Below are 21,687 nucleotides of genomic sequence, written 5' to 3'. Positions count from 1 at the left end.
GCACTTTCGAGAGTATACTACCTGGAAAGTAGTCACCTAGTACTCCAATTTAAGATTACCAGACTGGGCAAAAAAATAATTATGGAGTATTTTTTTACAACAAAAATGGCCACACATACACTCACCTATGTTTGCAGATGTAGTTGAGGCACCTTCTGTCTCGGCTTTTTGGTAATGTAAATGGAAGTAGTTGTATTCCTCATCTGTGTCTCTGTTCTTGATGTTTAAATAACGTCCCCGGACACGTTATTTCAGCAGAGGACGAGGGTGTATCTCTGGATATAAACTTAACCCAAAAATGGTAACTGGGAACCTTTCAAAAATTAAATAGATGGCCATTGAGGTCACCATTACATTTGGAATATTTTGCTAGCACAAGGAAGAGTGTGGATGGTGGGCAATAAAACTATTACAATTTAGGCTCTGTGGGGGGTGATGGCCTGTCCAGATTGATAAATTAAAAAGTAAAATAAATGTAACAATCCAAAGTAGCTGGAAAAGCGGAAGGTGTGATTAAAATGAATAGGAACGAAAAAGAGTAAAGATAACAAGGATGTAGCTAAGTGGTAATTTAAATATAAACTATACAGTAAAAGGCCAACATTTTAAGAAGGTTTCTAAATCCACTCGGGTAGATAAAATAGTTGGAAATTCCATCATATCTTTCACTGTAAAAGTTTTTACAAAATATCTTTAATCAGATTGTCCACTATGTTGGGTATTTCCACTCAGGCGGGGACAAAATTATGAAACACCTGGATAGAAAGCAGCAGACGATAGCAAATGATTACTAGCACTTATATGAACATTTACTGATGTCCCATTAAAAAAGGGGGCCTATTTTGAGCACTGTATGCTGGTGTGAATAGCGGGACTACGAGGTTCAGTCGTTTGACATTTTTTTAGAGTCTTTGAGAAATGGTCAACCCCTGCTAGAACTCACATTGTCTGTCTCCAGCATAGTATGGGTCACAAACAGTGCCTGACCACACCAGGATAAAAAAAAAGCAAAAGGCCATCTTGGAATGACATACTGCTAAGAGAGGCTTAGATGCTGTTGTCTGCTTGGGAAGTCACTTCTGCTTTGGGCAGTATCTGCTGCTGGCCATGAACCTCGAATGTAAGGAAGGTTTGGATTGTTGCAGAAGTTTATACTTCCTTGTCTGCAACTTTCTGATAAATCTCTGTCGCATCAGCATAGTTGAAGAATTGGAACCCACATGAAAAGAGAACACTGGCCAGTGCTAAAAGTTTGTGCTAAGGCTACTTGCATCCGTCACATGTTCACTTTATCTCTAGTGATACTGTATCGCACCATGATGGATTGTCTACAAAACGGGGGGAGCAAACATGACTTTTGAAGTTTATCCAGTGCTGTTTATCTCAAAGCTGCTACCATCATCTGCTACTAGTATTAATCAGATTACTTCCTGCCACCAGCTTTTCTCGCATTGATACAGACAACCATGCTGGCTCTACTCACAGGCAGTCCATCTGGAGCAGAGCTGGCAATGTCTGTCTTGGCCTAGTACTCTGTAAATGGTCTGTGTTGTTACTGCAGTTTGTTTCACTCTGCAGTTCAGATCCATCTGTAGGGATGGCTTCCACACATGCCTCGCAGCTTCTCCTGGGGTATCATAGCCACACCTAGAGGAGAGAGCGCCTCTTTCCTGTTGATGGCCTTTCTGAAATAGAGGGCTCTTCAAAAAGGGAACTGAATAAAGGTCACATAGATATGCAAGTGGTTGCTATGAGTGATAAAGATACTAATCTTTGGCATAAATTGATGGTTTAGCAACAATTCGTGTTAAGCCGTTAGTAGGAAGAACTCAGGATTGACTGGAATTCTGTTAGGTGCTGTCTGATCTCCCGTTTACTTGTCAGAAGCAATTCGCACTGGAGACAAAGTATTTTACTTTCTTCTAGATATGAAATTAGTGAAATTGAGGAGGGATGTCTTGTACATATGTTTTTTATGGATCTGCACATCTTATTGGACAGTATGGGTCTGAAGGGTGATATATATACATCATTTTCATGGACTTAAATACCTTGTTTGGCAACACAGCCCAGAACACCCTTTGTAAGACCTTGACCTGGAATCGATCATCTGCACCAGCACCAAGGACAAAATCATGCCGATAATGGAACACATGAACTTCCACTGCACCAACAACAAAACCACCATCAAAGGCACACTTTCCTACAGACCCCCATGACAATGAACCAGCCTCAGTGACGCTGTCACTGAATTCATCACCCCTCTCCACCAAACTCATGGAACAAATGGACAACATCAGTCTCAAACAACTTGTCACTGAACCCATACACAGAGCAGGACACACGCTGCACCCTATCTTCACGTCCAGCAACAGAATTAGATACAGCCATACCACAGAGCTCACCTGGTCCGACCACTCGATCATACAATTCACCATCACTGGACCCCACTGCACCACCCTCAACTAGGTGCCCCCTTCCGCAGCTGGACCAAGGTCACCCAGCAACAATGGACGGACTCAACTCAACTCAACATCCCCACCAACCTGAACCAGGCAGTAAAGAACTTCAACGCCTGGATCACGAGCGCCGCCGACCAAGAAACTCCTACCAAACCAGCCAAAACACAGCGATCCACCAGACAGGCCATTTGGTACACCCCCGAACTGAGCACGTCAAAATGTAGATGCAAACAACTCGAAAGAAGATGGTGCACCAGAAGAAACAACCCTGACGAGCTATCTTCAAATCAGCCCTCGCCAACTACCATCGCCAGCTCAAAGCCGCAAAAAAGGAGTCCCTGACACTCCACATCGAGTCCAGCGCCAACCTGTCCGACAAACTCTTCGCCATCATCATATAATTCACCTTCCCGTCAGTCACTGAAAACTTCATTTCCACCTCACAGGAAATCTGTGACGCCCTCTTTGACCACTTCCACAACAAGATAGTCACCATATACAGCCACTTCGATCCCCAACCGACCAGTCCCCTCATCATCCCATCTCCTATGATCGCCCCCAGCTCACTGCATGGGAACAACTTAGTACACCAAACACAACTACTCTAATTAACTCCATCCATTCAGGGCACCCACCGACCCATGCTCCCACCAACTTTTCCAACCTCGGCAAAGACGAGATCAGCTTCCAGCTCACCACCATCCTCAAAAACCTCAATCACCACAGCCACCTTTTCTCGATGCCTGGAAACACGCAGAGGTCAGACCCCTTCTCAGGAAACCATTTGCAGACCCCATGCAAGCTCCATAATCACCGCCCCATCTCGCTGCTCCAGTTTCCAGCCAAAGTCCTGGAGAATGCCATCAACCTCCAACATCCCGAACACCTGGAGAGAAACAACTGGCTGGATCCTTCCCAATCAGGATTCAGAGCCAAGCACAGCACAGAGACTGCTCTGATCGGCGCCACAGAAGACATCCGCACCCTCCTTGACAGAGGAGAATTAGCTTCGCTGATATTACTCGACCTCTTCGCAGCCTTCAATACAGTCTCCCACCATACACTCATCGATCAACTGCCCCAGGTCGGAATATGAGACGACTCGCTGACATGAATGGCATCTTTTCTCATGAAAAGGCGCACCCAGAGAATCCGTCTCACCCTTTTCCTGCCAACCCAAGCACGCCCCCTGCGGTGTCCTTCAAGGCTCATTCCTTAGTCCCACTCTGTTCAACAGGACTCCACTCATGCACATTGTCGGAGCCCTTGACATCAACATTATTTCCTACACAGACAACACCCAACTTGTCCTCTCGCACTCAGGGGACCCCACCAAGTAAAAGACCAATTTCCACAATTGTATGAGGAACTTCTCAACCTGGATGAAGAACAACTGCCTGAAGCTCAACACTGAAAAAAACGAAATTCTGATCTTTGGCAGACACACCTATTTCTGGAATGACTCTTGGTGACCATCAGAACTCTGACCCACCCCCACTCCAAAAGACCATGCCCACAACCTCCGCATCATCCTCAACAGCAAACTCTCCATGAAACGTCAGTTCAGCGTAGTCTCCTCATCTTACTTCCACACTCTCTGCATGCTCCACAGAATTTTCAAGTGGTGTTGGACAGGCCTCGTGAAGGGCTCGCTCCCTCCCCGCATGACAGAGCCCGGACGCCGGTTCTCCCGGTGCCACCAGAAGAACAACCCAGACGACCCACAGAAGCCATCCACAACCCGTCCCCTACGGGACGCCTGCTCCCGGACATCTCTGTATCACCGACCCGGGCCACCGCCAGCACCATTGCCCGGACCAGCCGCCATCTTGGACACTGCACCACGAGGCCGCGTGGCCTCAGCTCGACCCCAACCCTGGGCCTGGCCAGGCCCCGACATCCCGGCACCACCATCCACCCAGGAGGTGAATGGACCACTTGGCAGGTCAATGGGAGAGAGGAGTGTCGATGGCTCTCCCCCGCCAGGTGCCGATCGCCCCCAGCCTCCCCGGGCGCTGGCTCCACCCCCCTGCTGGGTGTCTGGACTCCCTCATCCCGGACCTCCCGACCTCCAAGAGCGAGGGTCCGGACATCAAAGGAGGCCAGACCTATAACTGGGGCAGCTCCAGAGCAGGAAGGCAGTTGTATCCTGGAGTCGAGAGACACCTAGAAGAACTCATCCTTGACGGACTGCTGGTGCTGCCGCAGCCCTGCCTTGTGAACCATCGTCGGCCCTGCTGGCGCTGCCGCCGCCTTCTGCAACCTTCCTCCTCGTCCAAGGGACCTGCTGGCGCTGCCGCGGCCCTCTGCAACTTACATCGTCCAAGGGACCTGCTGGCGCTGCCGCGGCCCTCTGCAACCTACATCGCCCAAGGGACCTGCTGGCGCTGCCGCGGCCCTCTGCAACCTACATCGTCGTCGGACCTGCTGGCGCTGTGGCGGCCCCCCTCAAGTGAGACTTGTCATCCGAGCCTGCTGGCGCTGCCACGGCCCGACCTTCCAGAACTCCGAGCTCGAGGATTGTGAGCTATCCATCATTCCACCTCCATACCAGATCGGTATCAAGACTGTCCCGCTACCCCCTTTCCCTTCCAGAGACTAGAATTGAGAGGACCCTCGTGTCCCGATCTCACTGTACCGTGATACTTTCCTTCAAGAACTGCATATAAAAAGCGTTAACCTTATCCTTGTGTGGTGTCCATCTGTGGGGGGGAAGTTACTTGTCTGTATGATCGCTGGAGACGGCCCTCCCCGGAGGCCTCTCCCCTTGTCCTCGGCCGACCCTCCAGGTCCCCGTCTAACATTGGTGGCCAGCGGCGCGATCCAAACCGACGCGTAATCGTACAGAGAGTAACTCACCCCACGACTCAACCACAATGACAACAAAAGAGAGCGGATCCGCAGAGAAATTCCAGATGGAGAAACTAGAAGAGTACAATCATTGTGAGCTAAAGCAATTTTGCATGGAACTAGGCATTGCTACCACCGGGCTGAGCACGAAAGAGGACTTCAAACACGCCCTAGAATCTTGGGCAGAAACGGGTGCGGCTGCACCCCGGAACCAAAACCGCGAGGCACCAGAAACAAACACCACTCCGACGGAAGAAAGGAGAGCGGGTCTCTCCCTGGAAGAGATCCAAGAACGAGAGAAAAGCAGACTCCATGAATTGGAGTTGGCACGGCTCCGGTTGGACGGAGAGCTGAAACTGGCGGAACAAAAGATAAACTTAGAACACTTACGGCTCTGAGAGGAGCGGGAAGAGAAACAAAGGCAGAGAGAACTCGAAGAGAAAAAACTGGCATACGAACACGAGCGCAAGCTGGCAGAAATAGAAATGCGGAAACAGAATAAAGATCTAGGGGTGCCCGAGCGCCCGCACACCCCGGGCACCACCGAACCAAAGGTCCACATCCCCAAGGATGTCGTCAGAGAATATTTTCAGAACGGCGACATACAGCAGTGGTTCAAGGCCTACGAGATCGCCATGACCTCCCACCGGATTGATCGAAGTGACTGGGGAGCCGGGCTATGGGGGAGGTTCGTCAATGAAGGCCGCGATGCCCTGCTACAGCTCCCGGACCATCAGATGACCTCCTATGACCACATGAAGGCCGCCCTCCTCACTCGATACGGACTCACGCCCGAGATGTACCGCCAGAGGTTCCGCGACTGCAAACGGATCCCGGGTACAACTTGGGTAGAGTATGTGAACTATTTCAGCCGAGCCTTCGAGGGGTGGATCAAGGGCAGCCACGTAACCACCTACGAGCAACTCTTTAACCTCATGGTGTGGGAGCACCTCTCCAACAATTGCTTCATCGAGCTCAGGCAGCACATTCTTGACAGTAAATTGACTAAACCTCGGCAGCTCGCCGCTGAAGCTGACCGATGGGAAAGCACTCGAGTGGCCCGGAGTGGGCCAAGTGAACAAAACAGAAACAACCAAGGTCTCCATCGCCCCCGAGGAGGAGGAGGAGGAGGCCAGGGCCGGGGCGGAGATGCCGTCCCGGCAGCTCCCACCAGCAACACCCCGCCCCCGGCCGGTCGGGGAAACCCCCCCGATGCGCCCAGGTTTCCGAGCCAACGTTACTTGCCACCGGTGCCAGCGAATCGGACACTATGCCAGCGACCCGAGCTGCCCGAAGAACCAGACTCCCGTGCCCCGCCAGGTCGCTGCCGCTGCGCTAGGAGAGGAGCAAACCTCCGAAGAGTATGAAGAGTACGAGCAGGAACAGCCCGAGTGGGAACCTGCCGCCATGACCCTGGCCTGCCTGGGGGAAAGAGACATGATCCCGCGGGCTCCCCTACCCGCCAACACCAGAAAATACAGCCAGTGGGTGAACATAAATGGGCGCAAGGCCGAAGCCCTGCGCGACACCGGGGCCAGTGTAACGGCGGTCCGCTGTCACCTGGTGACCCCGGAACAAATCCTGCCAAACGTTCTTTGCCCCGTCCGATCAGCGACAATTCAGAAAGCCTTTGTCGGATGGCCTGCGCCCCCTTCGAATGGGGAGGAGTGTCCGGTATGCTAAAAGTGACTGTCCGCGATGATGCCCCAGTGGACTGCCTCTTGGGAAACGACCTCGAGAGTTCCCCGTGGGCGGCCGTTGAAAGAAGAGAGCACCTGGGGATGTTGGGCCTCCCGGACTGGGCGTGCGTAACAACCCGGTCCATGGCCGCCCGTGCTATCCCCAGACCCGAAGAACCCGAATGGCCAGCACCTCCTCCCCGATCACCTCAGAAGAAGCCACCCTCAGTACTGATCCCCCAGAGCAAACCCAAGAAGGGCCCACTCCGCTCCAAGATCTTCCAGAACTGGCTCAGTGGCGTCAAGAGGGTGGACCCACCCAGGAACAATTCCGGCAGGAGCAGAAGACCTGTCCCTCCCTCGAGGGACTCCGACAGCAAGCACTCGCCCAGAGCGCGGGAGACCCCGCAGGGGCCCACTGGATCTATTGGGACAATGACCTACTATACAGCGAGCAAAGAATTGCGGAATTGGGGGCCAGTCGGGTGCTGGTGGTGCCCCTCCGCATCAGGGACTTCCTTTTGAACTTGGCACACGATGTCCCCCTTGCTGGGCACTTGGGGCAAGACAAGACGTACAACCGCCTGGTAACCCACTTTTACTGGCCCAAAATGCGAAATGACGTCTCCAACCACTGCCGGGCATGCCCCACCTGCCAGGCCAGCGGGAAGAGCGGCCGAAAAATCAAAGCACCCTTGCAACCATTCCCCGTCGTAACCACCCCGTTCGAACGGGTGGGAATAGACATCGTGGGGCCCCTGGACCCCCGAACAGCACAAGGGCATCGATTCATCCTGGTCCTGGTGGACCACGCCACCCGCTATCCCGAGGCCATCCCTCTTCGAACTGTAACAGCACCAGTGGTAGGCCGAGTCCTAATGGGGATCTTCTCCCGAGTAGGATTCCGCCGGGAAGTCGTCAGCGACAGAGGCACGAACTTTATCTCCAAATATATGAAATCTCTCTGGCAGCAGTGCGGGGTTACGTACCGGTTCACGACCCCCTATCACTCGCAAGGAAACGGACTGGTCGAACGGTTTAACCGCACTCTCAAGGGGATGATCATGGGGCTGGAGGAACCCCTACGTCGCCAGTGGGACGTGCTACTCCCGTGCCTCCTCTTCGCCTACCGAGAAGTCCCCCAGAAATCCCTCGGTTTCAGCCCCTTCGAGCTCCTGTACGGACACCCTGTCCGGGGGCCCCTCAGCCTGGTTAAAGAAGAATGGGAAATGGCCCCCCAGAAGACCCCGCCGGACGTGTACAAGTACCTCCTGACCCTCCGCAACCAGACCCGGCGATTCAGGGAACTCGCTAAAGCCAATCTCGAGGCCAGTCAGGAGGACATGAAGAAATGGTACGATCAACATGCCTCCTCCATCGAGTTCGAGCCTGGTCAGCAAGTATGGGTAATGTCTCCCATCGAGCCTTGTGCCTTGCAGGACAAATGGACAGGACCCTTCAAGGTGGTCGAGCGCAAGGGCCCTGTCACCTATCTCATCGACATGGAGTCCCCCCGGAACCACCCCCGGGTCCTTCACGCCAACAGGCTCAAACCACACTTCGTACGCTCAAAGCTCAGCCTACTGATGGCCACAGATAGTGGGGCAGAGGAAGACTCCGAGCCCCTCCCTGACCTACTGAGGACCCGTGAGAAAGATGGCTCGGTAGACGGGGTCCGACTCTCCGATGCCCTGACCCCAGAGCAGCGCCAAGACTGTCGGGCCCTCCTGCTGCAATTTGCAAGCCTATTCTCCCTCATCCCCGGGGTCACCCCCTGGTGCATTCACGATGTGGACACTGGGGACAGTACCCCTATCCGACACCGGGCCTACCGAGTACCATATCGGGTGCGCGCCTGCATCCAAGATGAAGTCTCCAAAATGCTCACACTCGGAGTCATCGAGCCATCCGACAGCCCATGGGCCAGCCCAGTCGTACTGGTCCCCAAAGCTGCTGCCCCGGGCACCACCCCAAGCTCCGATTCTGCGTCGACTATCGGGGCCTGAACGCTGTCACCCGAACAGACGCTCACCCCATTCCCCGAGCAGATGAACTGGTTGACCGCATGGGGGCTGCCCGCTACCTGAGCATCTTCGATCTGACAGCAGGCTACTGGCAGATCGGCCTCACCCCCAGAGCCCAAGAACGATCCGCCTTCTCTACCCCGGATGGTCACTACCATTTCAAAGTAATGCCATTCGGCATGAAAAACGCCCCCGCCACTTTCCAACGACTTGTGAACCAGGTATTGGCGGGCCTCGAAGAATTCAGCGCCGCCTACCTGGACGATATCGCTGTGTACAGCCGCCACTGGACAGACCACCTTCACCACCTCCTAGAAGTCCTGCACGCCCTCCAACAGGCCGGCCTCACCATCAAGGCCAGCAAGTGCCAAATTGGCCAGGGGTCCTTGACCTACCTCGGGCACCAAGTGGGGAGCGTTCTGGTGGCCCCTCTCCAGCTCAAGATCGCTGCCATCCAGTCCTGGCAGCCACCAGTCACCCAAACCGAGGTCCGAGCCTTCTTGGGGCTCACCGGATACTACCGGCGGTTTGTGAAGGACTATGGCAGCATTGTGGGGCCCCTCACGGAACTCGCATCCAAAAAGCACCCCAAAACCGTCAACTGGACCCCGGACTGTCAAGCGGCCTTCGAGAAACTGAAGGCCGCCATGTGCACCGCCCCTGTGCTCCAGGCCCCCGACTACAGCCGTGAGTTCATCGTCCAGACGGATGCCTCCGACCATGGCATTGGGGCCATCCTCTCCCAACTAAACCCCGAGGGAGTCGACCAGCCAGTGGCCTTCATCAGCTGACGCCTGCTTGCCCGAGAACAGCGCTGGAGCACCATCGAACGGGAGGCCTTTGCAGTAGTGTGGGCCCTCAAGAAGCTCCGACCCTACCTCTTCGGTACCCACTTCCGGGTGCAAACAGATCATCGACCCCTGCAATGGTTGATGCAGATGCGGGGGGAGAATCCCAAACTATTGCGATGGTCCATCTCCCTGCAAGGGATGGACTTCACTGTGGAGCATCGTCCAGGCCAGGACCACGCCAACGCAGACGGCCTGTCACGCTTTTTCCGCCTCGACGAGGAGAGTCCCCAAGAGGATGGGTGACTCTCCCCGCCTTCAGCTGGGGGGGACGCATGTTGGACAGGCCTCGTGAAGGGCTCGCTCCCTCCCCGCATGACAGAGCCCGGACGCCGGTTCTCCCGGTGCCACCAGAAGAACAACCCCGACGACCCACAGAAGCCATCCACAACCCGTCCCCTACGGGACGCCTGCTCCCGGACATCTCTGTATCACCGGCCCGGGCCACCGCCAGCACCATTGCCCGGACCAGCCGCCATCTTGGACACTGCACCACGAGGCCGCGTGGCCTCAGCTCGACCCCAACCCTGGGCCTGGCCAGGCCCCGACATCCCGGCACCACCATCCACCCAGGAGGTGAATGGACCACTTGGCAGGTCAATGGGAGAGAGGAGTGTCGATGGCTCTCCCCCGCCAGGTGCCGATCGCCCCCAGCCTCCCCGGGCGCTGGCTCCACCCCCCTGCTGGGTGTCTGGACTCCCTCATCCCAGACCTCCCGACCTCCAAGAGCGAGGGTCCGGACATCAAAGGAGGCCAGACCTATAACTGGGGCAGCTCCAGAGCAGGAAGGCAGTTGTATCCTGGAGTCGAGAGACACCTAGAAGAACTCATCCTTGACGGACTGCTGGCGCTGCCGCAGCCCTGCCTTGTGAACCATCGTCGGACCTGCTGGCGCTGCCGCGGCCTTCTGCAACCTTCCTCCTCGTCCAAGGGACCTGCAAACGCGCCGCGGCCCTCTGCAACTTACATCGTCCAAGGGACCTGCTGGCGCTGCCGCGGCCCTCTGCAACCTACATCGCCCAAGGGACCTGCTGGCGCTGTCGCGGCCCTCTGCAACCTACATCGTCGTTGGACCTGCTGGCGCTGCCGCGGCCCCCCTCAAGTGAGACTTGTCATCCGAGCCTGCTGGCGCTGCCACGGCCCGACCTTCCAGAACTCCGAGCTCGAGGATTGTGAGCTATCCATCATTCCACCTCCATACCAGATCGGTATCAAGACTGTCCCGCTACCCCCTTTCCCTTCCAGAGACTTGAATTGAGAGGACCCTTGTGTCCCGATCTCACTGTACCGTGATACTTTCCTCCAAGAACTGCATATAAAAAGCGTTAACCTTATCCTTGTGTGGTGTCCATCTGTGGGGGGGAAGTTACTTGTCTGTACGATCGCTGGAGACGGCCCTCCCCGGAGGCCTCTCCCCTTGTCCTCGGCCGACCCTCCAAGTCCCCGTCTAACAAGTGGCTACCCACCAACACCAAGAAAACCATCACACAAGCCCTCATCAGCAGCAGGCTGGACAATGGCGACACACTTTACGCAGGCACAACCACTAAACTCATGAGAAGATTCCAGACAATCCAGAACGCAGCAGCCAGACACATCCTCAACCTGCTCAAGAGAACCCACATCTCCCAGCACCTGAAAGACTTCTACTGGCTCCCCATCCTGAAAAGATGCCAGGTCAAACTACTGACCCACAACTACAAAGCTCTACACGACCAAGAACCTGCCTACCTAAACCACCGCCTGAATTTCCCCCTATCACCCAGGAACGTCCACTCCGCCCATCTCGCTCTCGCACTGGTTCTGCGCATCCACCGCACCGAAGGATGCTCTTTCTCCGACATCTCCGCCAAGTCCTGGAACACCCTTCCCTTCCGCATGGCACTGTCGTTGACCGACGTCAGGAAGGGACTTGCCTCTTCGACTAACGCAGCAGCACAGCACCTGGATTGCCTTACGGGTGATGATCAGCGATTTATAAATACTGTTTGATTGATTGGTGTGCGTGTGTGTTTGTGTGTGTGTGCACGTGTGTGGGTTATACTTGCCTGTTAAATTTTTACCAATTTCGTTTTAAAGGCATGCATGGTAAAGGCATATTCGTGGTAAAGACACATGTGTTGTAATGACTACGTGGTAATGGCATGCGTGTTCCATCATACAACCCAGTTATTATCTATAAGTGTACTAAATAATGTAATACACATTTATTGTAATGTTATGATTTTATAAGATTTTAAGTTGGGTTTTTTAATTTTGGAGTCAGTATTTAATTATGTGAAATGCTTTTTGACAAAACTATCGTAAAAAAGCCAATATTTATCTGCTGATGATTCAGCGCTCTTACATAAAACTCCAATAGAGCTCTAGAAAGCAATATGTTCTGTATTGCCCACAGCATCTGGTTAGCTCTGAAGGATCAAGTTCATGGATCCATGCTATCCGATTGGCTGTCATCACTAAAACATGTCAGTCACAGCAGGCACTTTCTTGATCTGTGGGCCCTGGGATATTCTACTAATCCCTGTGTTTAGTGCAGAGAGGAAGTAATAGAGCAACATACTGGGTTAGGTGATTATAACCCACCCTAGCATTGGCTAAGGCGCACCCCGTAGCTTTGGGATATTCCTCAGAATCGTGAGTATACAAACCTTGGAATTCCAATGGACTTCTTCCTAGAAGGACCTTCTCCATTTCAGTGGACTTGAGCAGCATGGTTAGTAGCTTGTACCCACGGGTTTCTGTAAACTGTCTTAGTATTTCATTTGCAATGGCGCATTCCTGCCCTGGTGCACAATAGGCTGCTGTGCGCCAACGCAGGCACCTTTGCACTATGGTGTAAGGGTGCCTGCTTTGCCAAAATGGTTATTTTTCTGCAGTAAGGGAAACCTTCCTGCACCAAAATAATCACAAGAGGCTTTTTAGGTCGAGCAATTCATTGCTCGAAACCTTTTACATGTGACCAAACTCCCTTGAACAAGCCGGATTTCCTACAATCCATGTTGTGTACTGGAGCGTAAAAGCTTCCCCAGGTGCGCGCCAGACTCTCCCGCCTCTCGCCATATGCTTGTTCCCTCCCACTGGCAGCCCGCGGCCACTGATCACAGTAAAGGCTTTGATCTATCTCACACCCCTCTCCCACTCTCTCCTCCCACTTGCTCCTACTGACCATGTAAATGGGACGACACTGGAACAATGGCTGCCTCGCCAGGAATGGCTTTCTGTCGACCCCTTCTTACATCCTCCAGACATGGCTGAGGCGGCTTCTTCCTGCAGTTTGTTCTTTGGGCGAGGGTATTCCTGGGTGTGGCAGAGCTGCATGCAGTGTAGGTCCATGCACACCACAACTTCGCCTTGCTTTGATATATTTTTGCATTGTTAATGTTCACATTTGTTCGCAATTCGCCATGTGCCTTTCGTTTCTGTCTCACTCTCTCCTACCCCTTCACTGTCTTGGCCTCTCCCCTCTTCCTCTATTTCTGACTCACTCTCTCCTACCCCTTCACTGTCTTGGCCTCTCCCCTCTTCCTCTATTTCTGACTCACTCTCTCCTGCCCCTTCACTGGCTTGGCCTCTCCCCTCTTCCTCTATTTCTCTCACTCTCTCCTGCCCCTTCACTGTCTTGGCCTCTCCCCTCTTCCTCTATTTCTGACTCACTCTCTCCTGCCCCTTCACTGTCTTGGCCTCTCCCCTCTTCCTTTATTTCTCTCACTCTCTCCTGCCCCTTCACTGTCTTGGCCTTTCCACTCTTCCTCTATTTCTCTCACTCTCTCCTGCCCCTTCACTGTCTTGCCCTCTCCACTCTTCCTCTATTTCTGTCTCACTCTCTCCTGCCCTTTCACTGTCTTGGCCTCTCCACTCTTCCTCTATTTCTGTCTCACTCTCTCCTGCCCCTTCCCTGTCTTGGCCTCTCCACTCTTCCTCTGTTTCCGTCTCACTCTCTCCTGCCCCTTCACTGTCTTGGCATCTCCACTCTTCCTCTATTTCTGTTTCACTCTCTCCTGCCCCTTCACTGTCTTGGCCTCTCCACTCTTCCCCAGTATCCGCCTCATTCTCTCCTGCCCCTTCACTGTCTTGGCCTCTCCACTCTTCCTCAGTTTCCGCCTCACTCTCTCCTGTCCCTTCACTGTCTTGGCCTCTCCACTCTTCCTCAGTTTCCGCCTCACTCTCTCCTGCCCCTTCACTGTCTTGGCCTCTCCACTCTTCCTCAGTTTCCGTCTCACTCTCTTCTGCCCCTTCACTGTCTTGGCCTCTCCATCTTCCTCTATTTCTGTCTCACTCTCTCCTGCCCCTTCACTGTCTTGCTTCTGTTTATTGTATTTGCACAAATCTAATATCTTGGTCTATTCCTTTTCCATAATCAGGCATTTTTGTTTATTAGGTGTTTATGTTTTTGATGGGTTTATATATAGGCACTTTCTATCTATCTATCGTCCTCACTATCTATCTATCGCCCTCACTCTATCTATCTATCTATCTATCGCCCTCACTCTATCTATCTATCGCCCTCACTCTATTTATCTATCGCCCTCACTCTATTTATCTATCGCCCTCACTCTATTTATCTATCGCCCTCACTCTTATCTATCGCCCTCACTCTATCTATCGCACTCACTCAGCACCAACTCTCAGGGGCACCACACCATCAATTTGTGCAACCATTCAACAACTGGTTCAAATATGTTCTCTCAATGTCTCAAACTTTATTACAAATGTCACAAAAAGATGTTAATATTTCACTTCTGTTCTTGGATTTTCGTCACAATAAAATACACTTAACACAATCTTCCCAAAAGTTATTTACAAAAGTTTAAGCTATTGCTATTATAAATTACAATAACTTTTATTTAAGTATTAATTATTTAAAAAAATTAAAAGCCATTGTTATTTGTAATAGCAATACATCTAAGTCACGTAAATACAACACATATTGCATTACAAATGCTATAGGTGTCACATTTGCGAAAGTTATAACTATTGGCATTGTAAATGACAAAGCTATTAATTTAGCTATTTTCAAAACCAACACAGAAATAAAAAAATTGCCATTTACAATACCAATAGCTCAAAATTTCCTAATGCGAGACCTATTGCATTGCAAATGCTTGTTCCTCTTTCTATGTGTGCTGCAAAAGTGTGGCCCAATAACATTTGCTATTTAGAACAATTGTACTACTGAAAACATATTTATCACTACAGTTTGAAAATCACATTTGAGTTTATTACCACAGTGCAGCAAAAGTAACATGAGAAACACTTTGTACTTACAGATTGCACGTATCAATTACTTTACAAAAAAGCAACTCTTAATAGTCAACATTTTTCATGTGCGATTCTACCTTTCTGCACAAATGTAATACTTTGCATCCTGGTTTTGTTTAAATGCATTGGTTTAAACAAATACTAATGAAAAGCTACCATGGCATAAACCATACAAACAGATGTGCATGATAATGTCATTTATTATTGTTGCAGCATGGATGAATTTTCCACTGTGCAGATAATTAGTGTAAACCAGTATTAACTGTGCTAGAGCCGATGGGTGTTATGTTCCGGACTGAGGGATTACTTTCACAAATCAACAACACAGCACTGACTGTGAAGTACATAGAATATATCTGTTTCTCCAGCAGAGTGTATAGGCATATTCAATTCATGCGCGACGGTTTAACACCTCTAATTCAGTACAAGTGGATATATGCTTCCTGCTCTCTAATTACACAAAACAGGTACTAGTTGACAATTGGTAAAATCTTTTGTAATGTGAAGGGACTGTTCCCAGGAAAAGCATTCTAAACAAGCGTTATTGCCTTACTTAAAATTACATATTTTGGTCTTTGAACTTAGGTTTTACAGAAAAATATTTGTTTTGTATCTGCTATCAAATTATATGCTGTGGTGGTATTTTTCCCCTGTTATCTGTAAGGACTAATCTTGATTATATTGCACTGAACATATTATGTCTTGTTTTTGCATCCTAGGTGTCCATGCTGATGCTTTTTATGGAGTTCCCGACACAGCTTTGTCCTGATCAGAAGACCGGCGAACATGTCACAGAAGTGCTAATTACTATATTTGCACAGATATCTGATTCAGGGAGACTTATGGCTTTGAAGCAACACCTGCTGGTATCCATTGAAACTCTGCTAATAACTACCGATAATGTCAGTTTGAGTGTAAAAGTGGCTTGCGATTTCGTGTCCCTGCTGATGCAGATCATGGCTGACCTTAATGATAAAAAGCTTGGTGCAGTTCAGAGGCCACTCCGAATAACAGCCTGTGAGTGCCTTCGCGAACTAGAAAATTGTTATCCTGGATTGCTGTCTGAAAAACTTGAGATATTGTATTCCATGCAACAACAAGAGGTTACCCGTGCGCACCAATCATATACACTTCTTTACAGTGTTGCATTAAAAAATGCTGTCCAGCATTTGGCACAGACCAAGTGTGCATCAGATGGTTCTCTGAAGAAAGTCTTGTCAAGCAATGGAGGTTTCTTATGGAGCTCTACAGAGAGTGTTGGAAATATGCCTGCGATGGGGGTTGAACAATTTCTTTTGCTCCCTTCTAATGGGGAAACTAAAGAGTTAAAATCAATTTTGGCTCTCATACTGGAGGACTCCTATCTTCTTACCTCTGTTTCTCAGAGCATGCTCCTTTGGCAGCTGATTCAAGTCGTGGCAGTGGTTCGTACTCTTTCACCAATTATTTTCAAGTCTCAGCTCGTGAGATTGTTCGGCACTATGGATGTCTCACTTTTCCACAGCATACTACAGATGAAAGGGTTCTTTACTGACAGCTTATTCACTGCAGAAGATGAGTACGTTCTTCTTAAGAGACTTGTAGGAATGGCACAGCACCCACTGCTAAGCATTCAATTGAAACTATTTTACATTGACTGTCTGCTGCATTTTCCAGAAAACCGCCCTCTTAACTCAAACACTGAAGAGAACCTACCTGTCCTCCTCACGATTAAAATGACTGCGTCATTGTTCCCAACTGTTTTCAATGACAGCAGCACAATGCTTGCCCGTCAGAATTTGTTAAGTTTAGTTTACCTTGAAAACGAGGGTCCTGAAGCGGAAGCAGGTATTGGTTATTTTATGGATCATCTTTTGTCAATACATAAAATTGTTACCGAGCATGGCAATCGAGAAATCACGTCTGTCTTTTTTCGGGTAGTATACCTCTTTGTTCGCTACTTCAACTATTGTGAAAAGCAAATGGAGGATTTGATACAGACCGTTGTAGAGGTCTATAAAAAGAATAGTGCATTAGCTCCTTACCTAATAAACCTCATGAATGAGACACAAAAGCTTTTAGATGTCCCAAGCTGGTCTCTGTCATTATCCATGGCTTTACAGAAACTAATAGTCAATCTCCAGTTTCAGGACTTCGTGTTGCAGATGCCTGTCTGTCACCTAAAGGTTTTAGCTCGAGTAGCAACTGAGCATTTGATTCCTCAGACCGAGACCATTCGCTTCCTATCAAACATTGCGCTCCATACCAACCTGTGTGATGTGGGCGACTGGAGAACAGGAAATGCTGTTTTGACCGTGTGTAAGAACTTACTGCAACATCAGAAGCTTGACGTGATCTTTACTGATTTAGCAGACTTGCTACAGCACATATTGCTTAATTTTCAAGACATTGATATTCAGGATCGTGCGCGTTTCTATTATACGCTGCTAACTAACCTGTCTAGTGAAAAATTGACCGGAATCCTTAGCACAGTACCTGCTGGAGTCCAAACGAAAACTAGATCATTTTCGTCTATCATGGCTGATAATGAAAACATCTCTACTCATCTGACAGTCCATACAGTGGAGCAACCAGTACTGCATTTGAACAGTGTGTTGGATTCCAGTCGCCTGCTCCCCCTGTCACAAGCTTCATTGTCAAAGGGGGGTGTGAATACCTGCTGCAAGGACTATTATGAACAGTTGGCAAATTCAAAGTCTTCTTCTATGCTAACTCTCAAGTATCATTTGACATTTGCGGAGAATGTCAAGCCTCAGTACCATAAACTTTTCTGTGTAGTGCTTCAGTTGGAGCTATCCGACACTAATTATGAGCCTGTGAGTGATATTAACGTACCTTGCCTCTTTATAGACAGAAAGCCCCCAGTAATTATACTTTCCCTAAAGCCTACAAAGCCCTATCCTACTGTATTGTCAGTTTCTGCCATGTACACCACTCAAGGTGGACTTACCTGTTCTAGCCGTCTCGAGCCTCTCCAGATCCATTTTTCAGATTTATTTGTTCCACTGCCTGTGCCACCATCCTGGCCATTGGGAGCTATTCCTGAGCTGTTTGATCTTCTTTGGACTTCCTTCAAGTCGGATGAGTCGAACCAGTGTGCTGAAAGTTTGTTTTGTCTACAGAAACCGCAATCTCTCAGTGAATTTGTGCAGTCTGTTTTTGCAAGATTTGTTGTTGCCACTAACCCAGACTTATATAAAATAGGTATTTTTTTACCTCCTCAATTCCACATCTTAATGCAAGTAAAGACACTGGATGAAACCGTCCATATTAGAATTGCAACCGATAACTGGAAATTGCTCCCACACCTAAGCACTTACCTTCAAAGTGTTATTGCTCAGAGGTCACAGTAGAACACTGGATCGTTTCATCTCTTGGAAAGGCTTCCATTATTTGAAAAACTCCTTGCTCTATTTTTATAAAGATGTTTCAATGATGTCCAGGTGTCCAAGAGAGACACGTGTGTTGAAAAGCTTTCATTCTGGTATTTGTGTCAATTGGCGACATTTCTGTGTGGAAATTCTTGAAAAGAATGTGTTGTGCACATGAATACATATATCTCAAAGCAAGTATTTAATTATTACTGCCTTCAGAATGTGAGTTCTGCATCTGTTGACAATTTCTAAGTAAACAAAACCTTGCTGATCTTCCCGCAAAATGTTGGGAGGTCTTAACTAATCTTGTTATGAAAAAACGAAAATGAACATATTTATTTCAGGCTCTTTTTGAAAGCAATATCTGTACATTGGCTTCTCCACTTCAGGATATTTCATAATGCTGCTAAATGATCTGAAACCAGACATTGATGGGCCTTGGTTAGTAAGGACTTCTTCATTCCTATGTCACTGTGTTTTTCACGTTCCGGCCCCACTGTATTAATCCTTGCTTATTGCGAGTTACTGTTTTAGACATGTAATTGTAGTAAGGAATGATGATGATGATGATGATGGTGGCTGGTTTGGCAAAGAAAGCAAACAAATGGAAAACAAGCAGTCACAAGAGGAGTTTTAGGCATAAATAATGGTAAGAAAAGTGTATGTTTTGTTACTCCTATAAATTTGAACTCTGCAATGAATAGATCCCAATGGCCTAACTTGCAGTGCTGGGAATCAAGAACCCAATAGAAGGTCAACTTAAGAAGGCTTGGTGAGAGATGGCAACACTAGCCAGAATAAGTTTTGCAGGTGATACTATTCAAAATGTGCCCTTAAGAAGAAGTTTATATGGTCTTCATGAACCTAATCAAGTCAGTTTAGTTCTGAAGAGCATTGTGAATATGTTGAGGTGTACAAAGAAGCTGGACGTATGTGTTCATGTAGCTTGCTCCTTTATTAAATTAAAAGTTCAGATTGTGATATGCGTGCTTAGATGGCCCACCTGGAGCTGAGTGGCGTCTTGCGCAGCCTCCTCCTTCAACTGATCTCCGCATTGACACCGACCACCAAATTTCTGCCCTTTCATAACCATCTCTGTGATCCCAGCCATTGTATGTGAATACTTTAGGAGCAAGCATGGAGACTGGGTTCAGGTCCGGATTAGACAGAATGTCTCGATTAAGCAAGAGTCTAGTCACTTGGCCCATAGCAGTCTTCCCTATTTCAAAGAAATGGGGTGGATTTCCATTTGTATTGGTAATGTCAGATGCAGTTGTAGTCAAGCAACCATCATTCTGAAGACTTTCTCTTGGAGGAGCAGACGTGGATGCACTTCCATTTGCAGGGAAGTAGGTGAAGATTCATCCTTGTATGCCACATCCTTGAAATGATTAAAATTTGAAGCAGAATAATCTTCCTCTTTAATTATAGAGAAGCACTTTTACAGAATAAACCTAATATAAATTAACATGAAGTGAATTATTCCATGACCATAGTTGCTACTCAATTTTGTTATTTATAAATAGGCATCGACTATACAGGGAATCAATATGACTCGTGAAGTCTTCTGTATGTACATAATGCCCCACTTGTACCACCACCATCTTCAGATTTGATTTTCTGCCAGAAAGTTCATAAACATGCTTGCAATCAGACACAGAAAACACCTTTTGAAAATCCTAAGAAAGGTTTGTAGAGACCGGATGTGGCAATGCAAACAACACTAGAGAAAACATCCTTTGGCACTAAATGGGGACAGAATTTTGTTTTTCTGCAATGCACTTCAATCCTTGGGAGCAACCAGATCGCACAGAATGTGTTTTTGCAAGAGTTTATGTTTTAGCCTTTGATTTTTAAGTGGTTAATGTCTTTTTTTGTGTAACAGACAGTGTACTGGTCAACTCACTGGTATAGACAATGATACCCCAAGGTAGACCCTAAAGGGAACTCTGTCTCCAGATGGATAATGAAAACACTGGATGTGAGAAATGTTCTCTTTTATATATTCAAAACATCCAACCCTGAGAAGGCGAGCGATTGGGACAACAGCGTGGCATGGTGATCTGATTCTGGAAATCTAGGTCTCTGAACCAAATGATTGATACCTGGGAGTTCAGTACTAAAAATAATGCCTCTGATTTTGTCCTGCATTGTCATTTACGGAGCAATTCAAATTTCTTAAGTACCAGCAGAATTTGCAGATGAATAGTTGCTGCTTTATGGAAATACTATGTTGGGAATGGTATCATTCATGTGGCCTATGTATATTTTCTATGGATTCCACACAAGAGTGACAGTTGCGACACCCATGGAAAAGAGCATTATTCCCACTATATATTGTTGTTAGGTGAGTCACAGAACAACCAATTGAAATGGGCATTATGGCAACAGCCACATTATGCGCTCTGATGAGTTAGTCCAGAAATGACAGGGAGCAACAAATGGATATTGAATATAGAGAGGGCATAGCGGTAGAACAGTTCTTTGACTTGGAGACAGAGCAAACAGAAATGATGGTTCCACCACGTTCCGTTCCGAAAGTAGTGTTGGTGCTGTAAAACCCTAACCATGCAGTCCCTCAAACTCCCAAGTTTCCAGAGTCAAAAATTGTAAATTCAAGAGACTTAATTGATTTTTGATTCAGGTACCAACTCGACTTCTTTATATAATTTAAAAAAAGCGGATTCAGTTAAAAACACACCATAAAACTCAGTGATACCAAATGTCCTCAAAAGGCTACTTCTACTCGCATGCTCAGAAGTAATACCCAAACAGCCAACAAATATATAATGGGGAGTCTCTAATCACAGTTCTGGCAGCCTGAGAGTTGGCTATCTGTCAGGTGCTTCTTCCATAGATGGGTTCCACAGAACAGTGTAGGTCTGAAACCTTAAAATCTTTAGATATTTGTTCTAAACATGACACAATTCCTACTTTCTCCACTGCATCTATGGTTTTGTGTACAACCTCCAGCACTGTTGGTTAATCAACAAACACATTCCTTTACCTAAAGAAGAGTCCTGGAAAGGCTTTGATAATCAAATATCAGTTTTTCAATTTTTTGTTCTTTATAGAACCAGTTTCCACGCTGAAGCTCTCCTGCTTTAATCCCATAATTGCAACAACATTTCACCAAAAACCTGTGTGTTGCTAGGCCCTCCAAATGGTCCTTTCTGGAATGTTTTTGC

At 48.6% G+C, this 21,687-nt stretch overlaps 1 protein-coding gene across 3 annotated transcripts in view; it reads left to right on the top strand.

Moving 5' to 3' along the window:
- AP5B1 (adaptor related protein complex 5 subunit beta 1) overlaps positions 1–19,964 on the top strand; it is an 80,677-nt gene extending 60,713 nt beyond the window's left edge. For all 3 annotated transcript variants that reach the window (XM_086921875.1, XM_086921876.1, XM_086921874.1), the window contains one exon: positions 15,845–19,964. In XM_086921875.1, coding sequence (XP_086778001.1) covers positions 15,845–18,478 — 2,634 coding nt within the window. In that variant the 3' untranslated portion in view covers positions 18,479–19,964. The remainder of the gene's footprint in view (positions 1–15,844) is intronic.
- Positions 19,965–21,687: the final 1,723 nt, after the last annotated feature.

Source organism: Lissotriton vulgaris, chromosome 5 (assembly GCF_964263255.1).
Source record: "Lissotriton vulgaris chromosome 5, aLisVul1.2, whole genome shotgun sequence".
Lineage (NCBI taxonomy): Eukaryota > Metazoa > Chordata > Amphibia > Caudata > Salamandridae > Lissotriton > Lissotriton vulgaris.
Note: the sequence above shows the minus strand (reverse complement) of the source record. Positions and strands in the feature narration are given on the sequence as shown.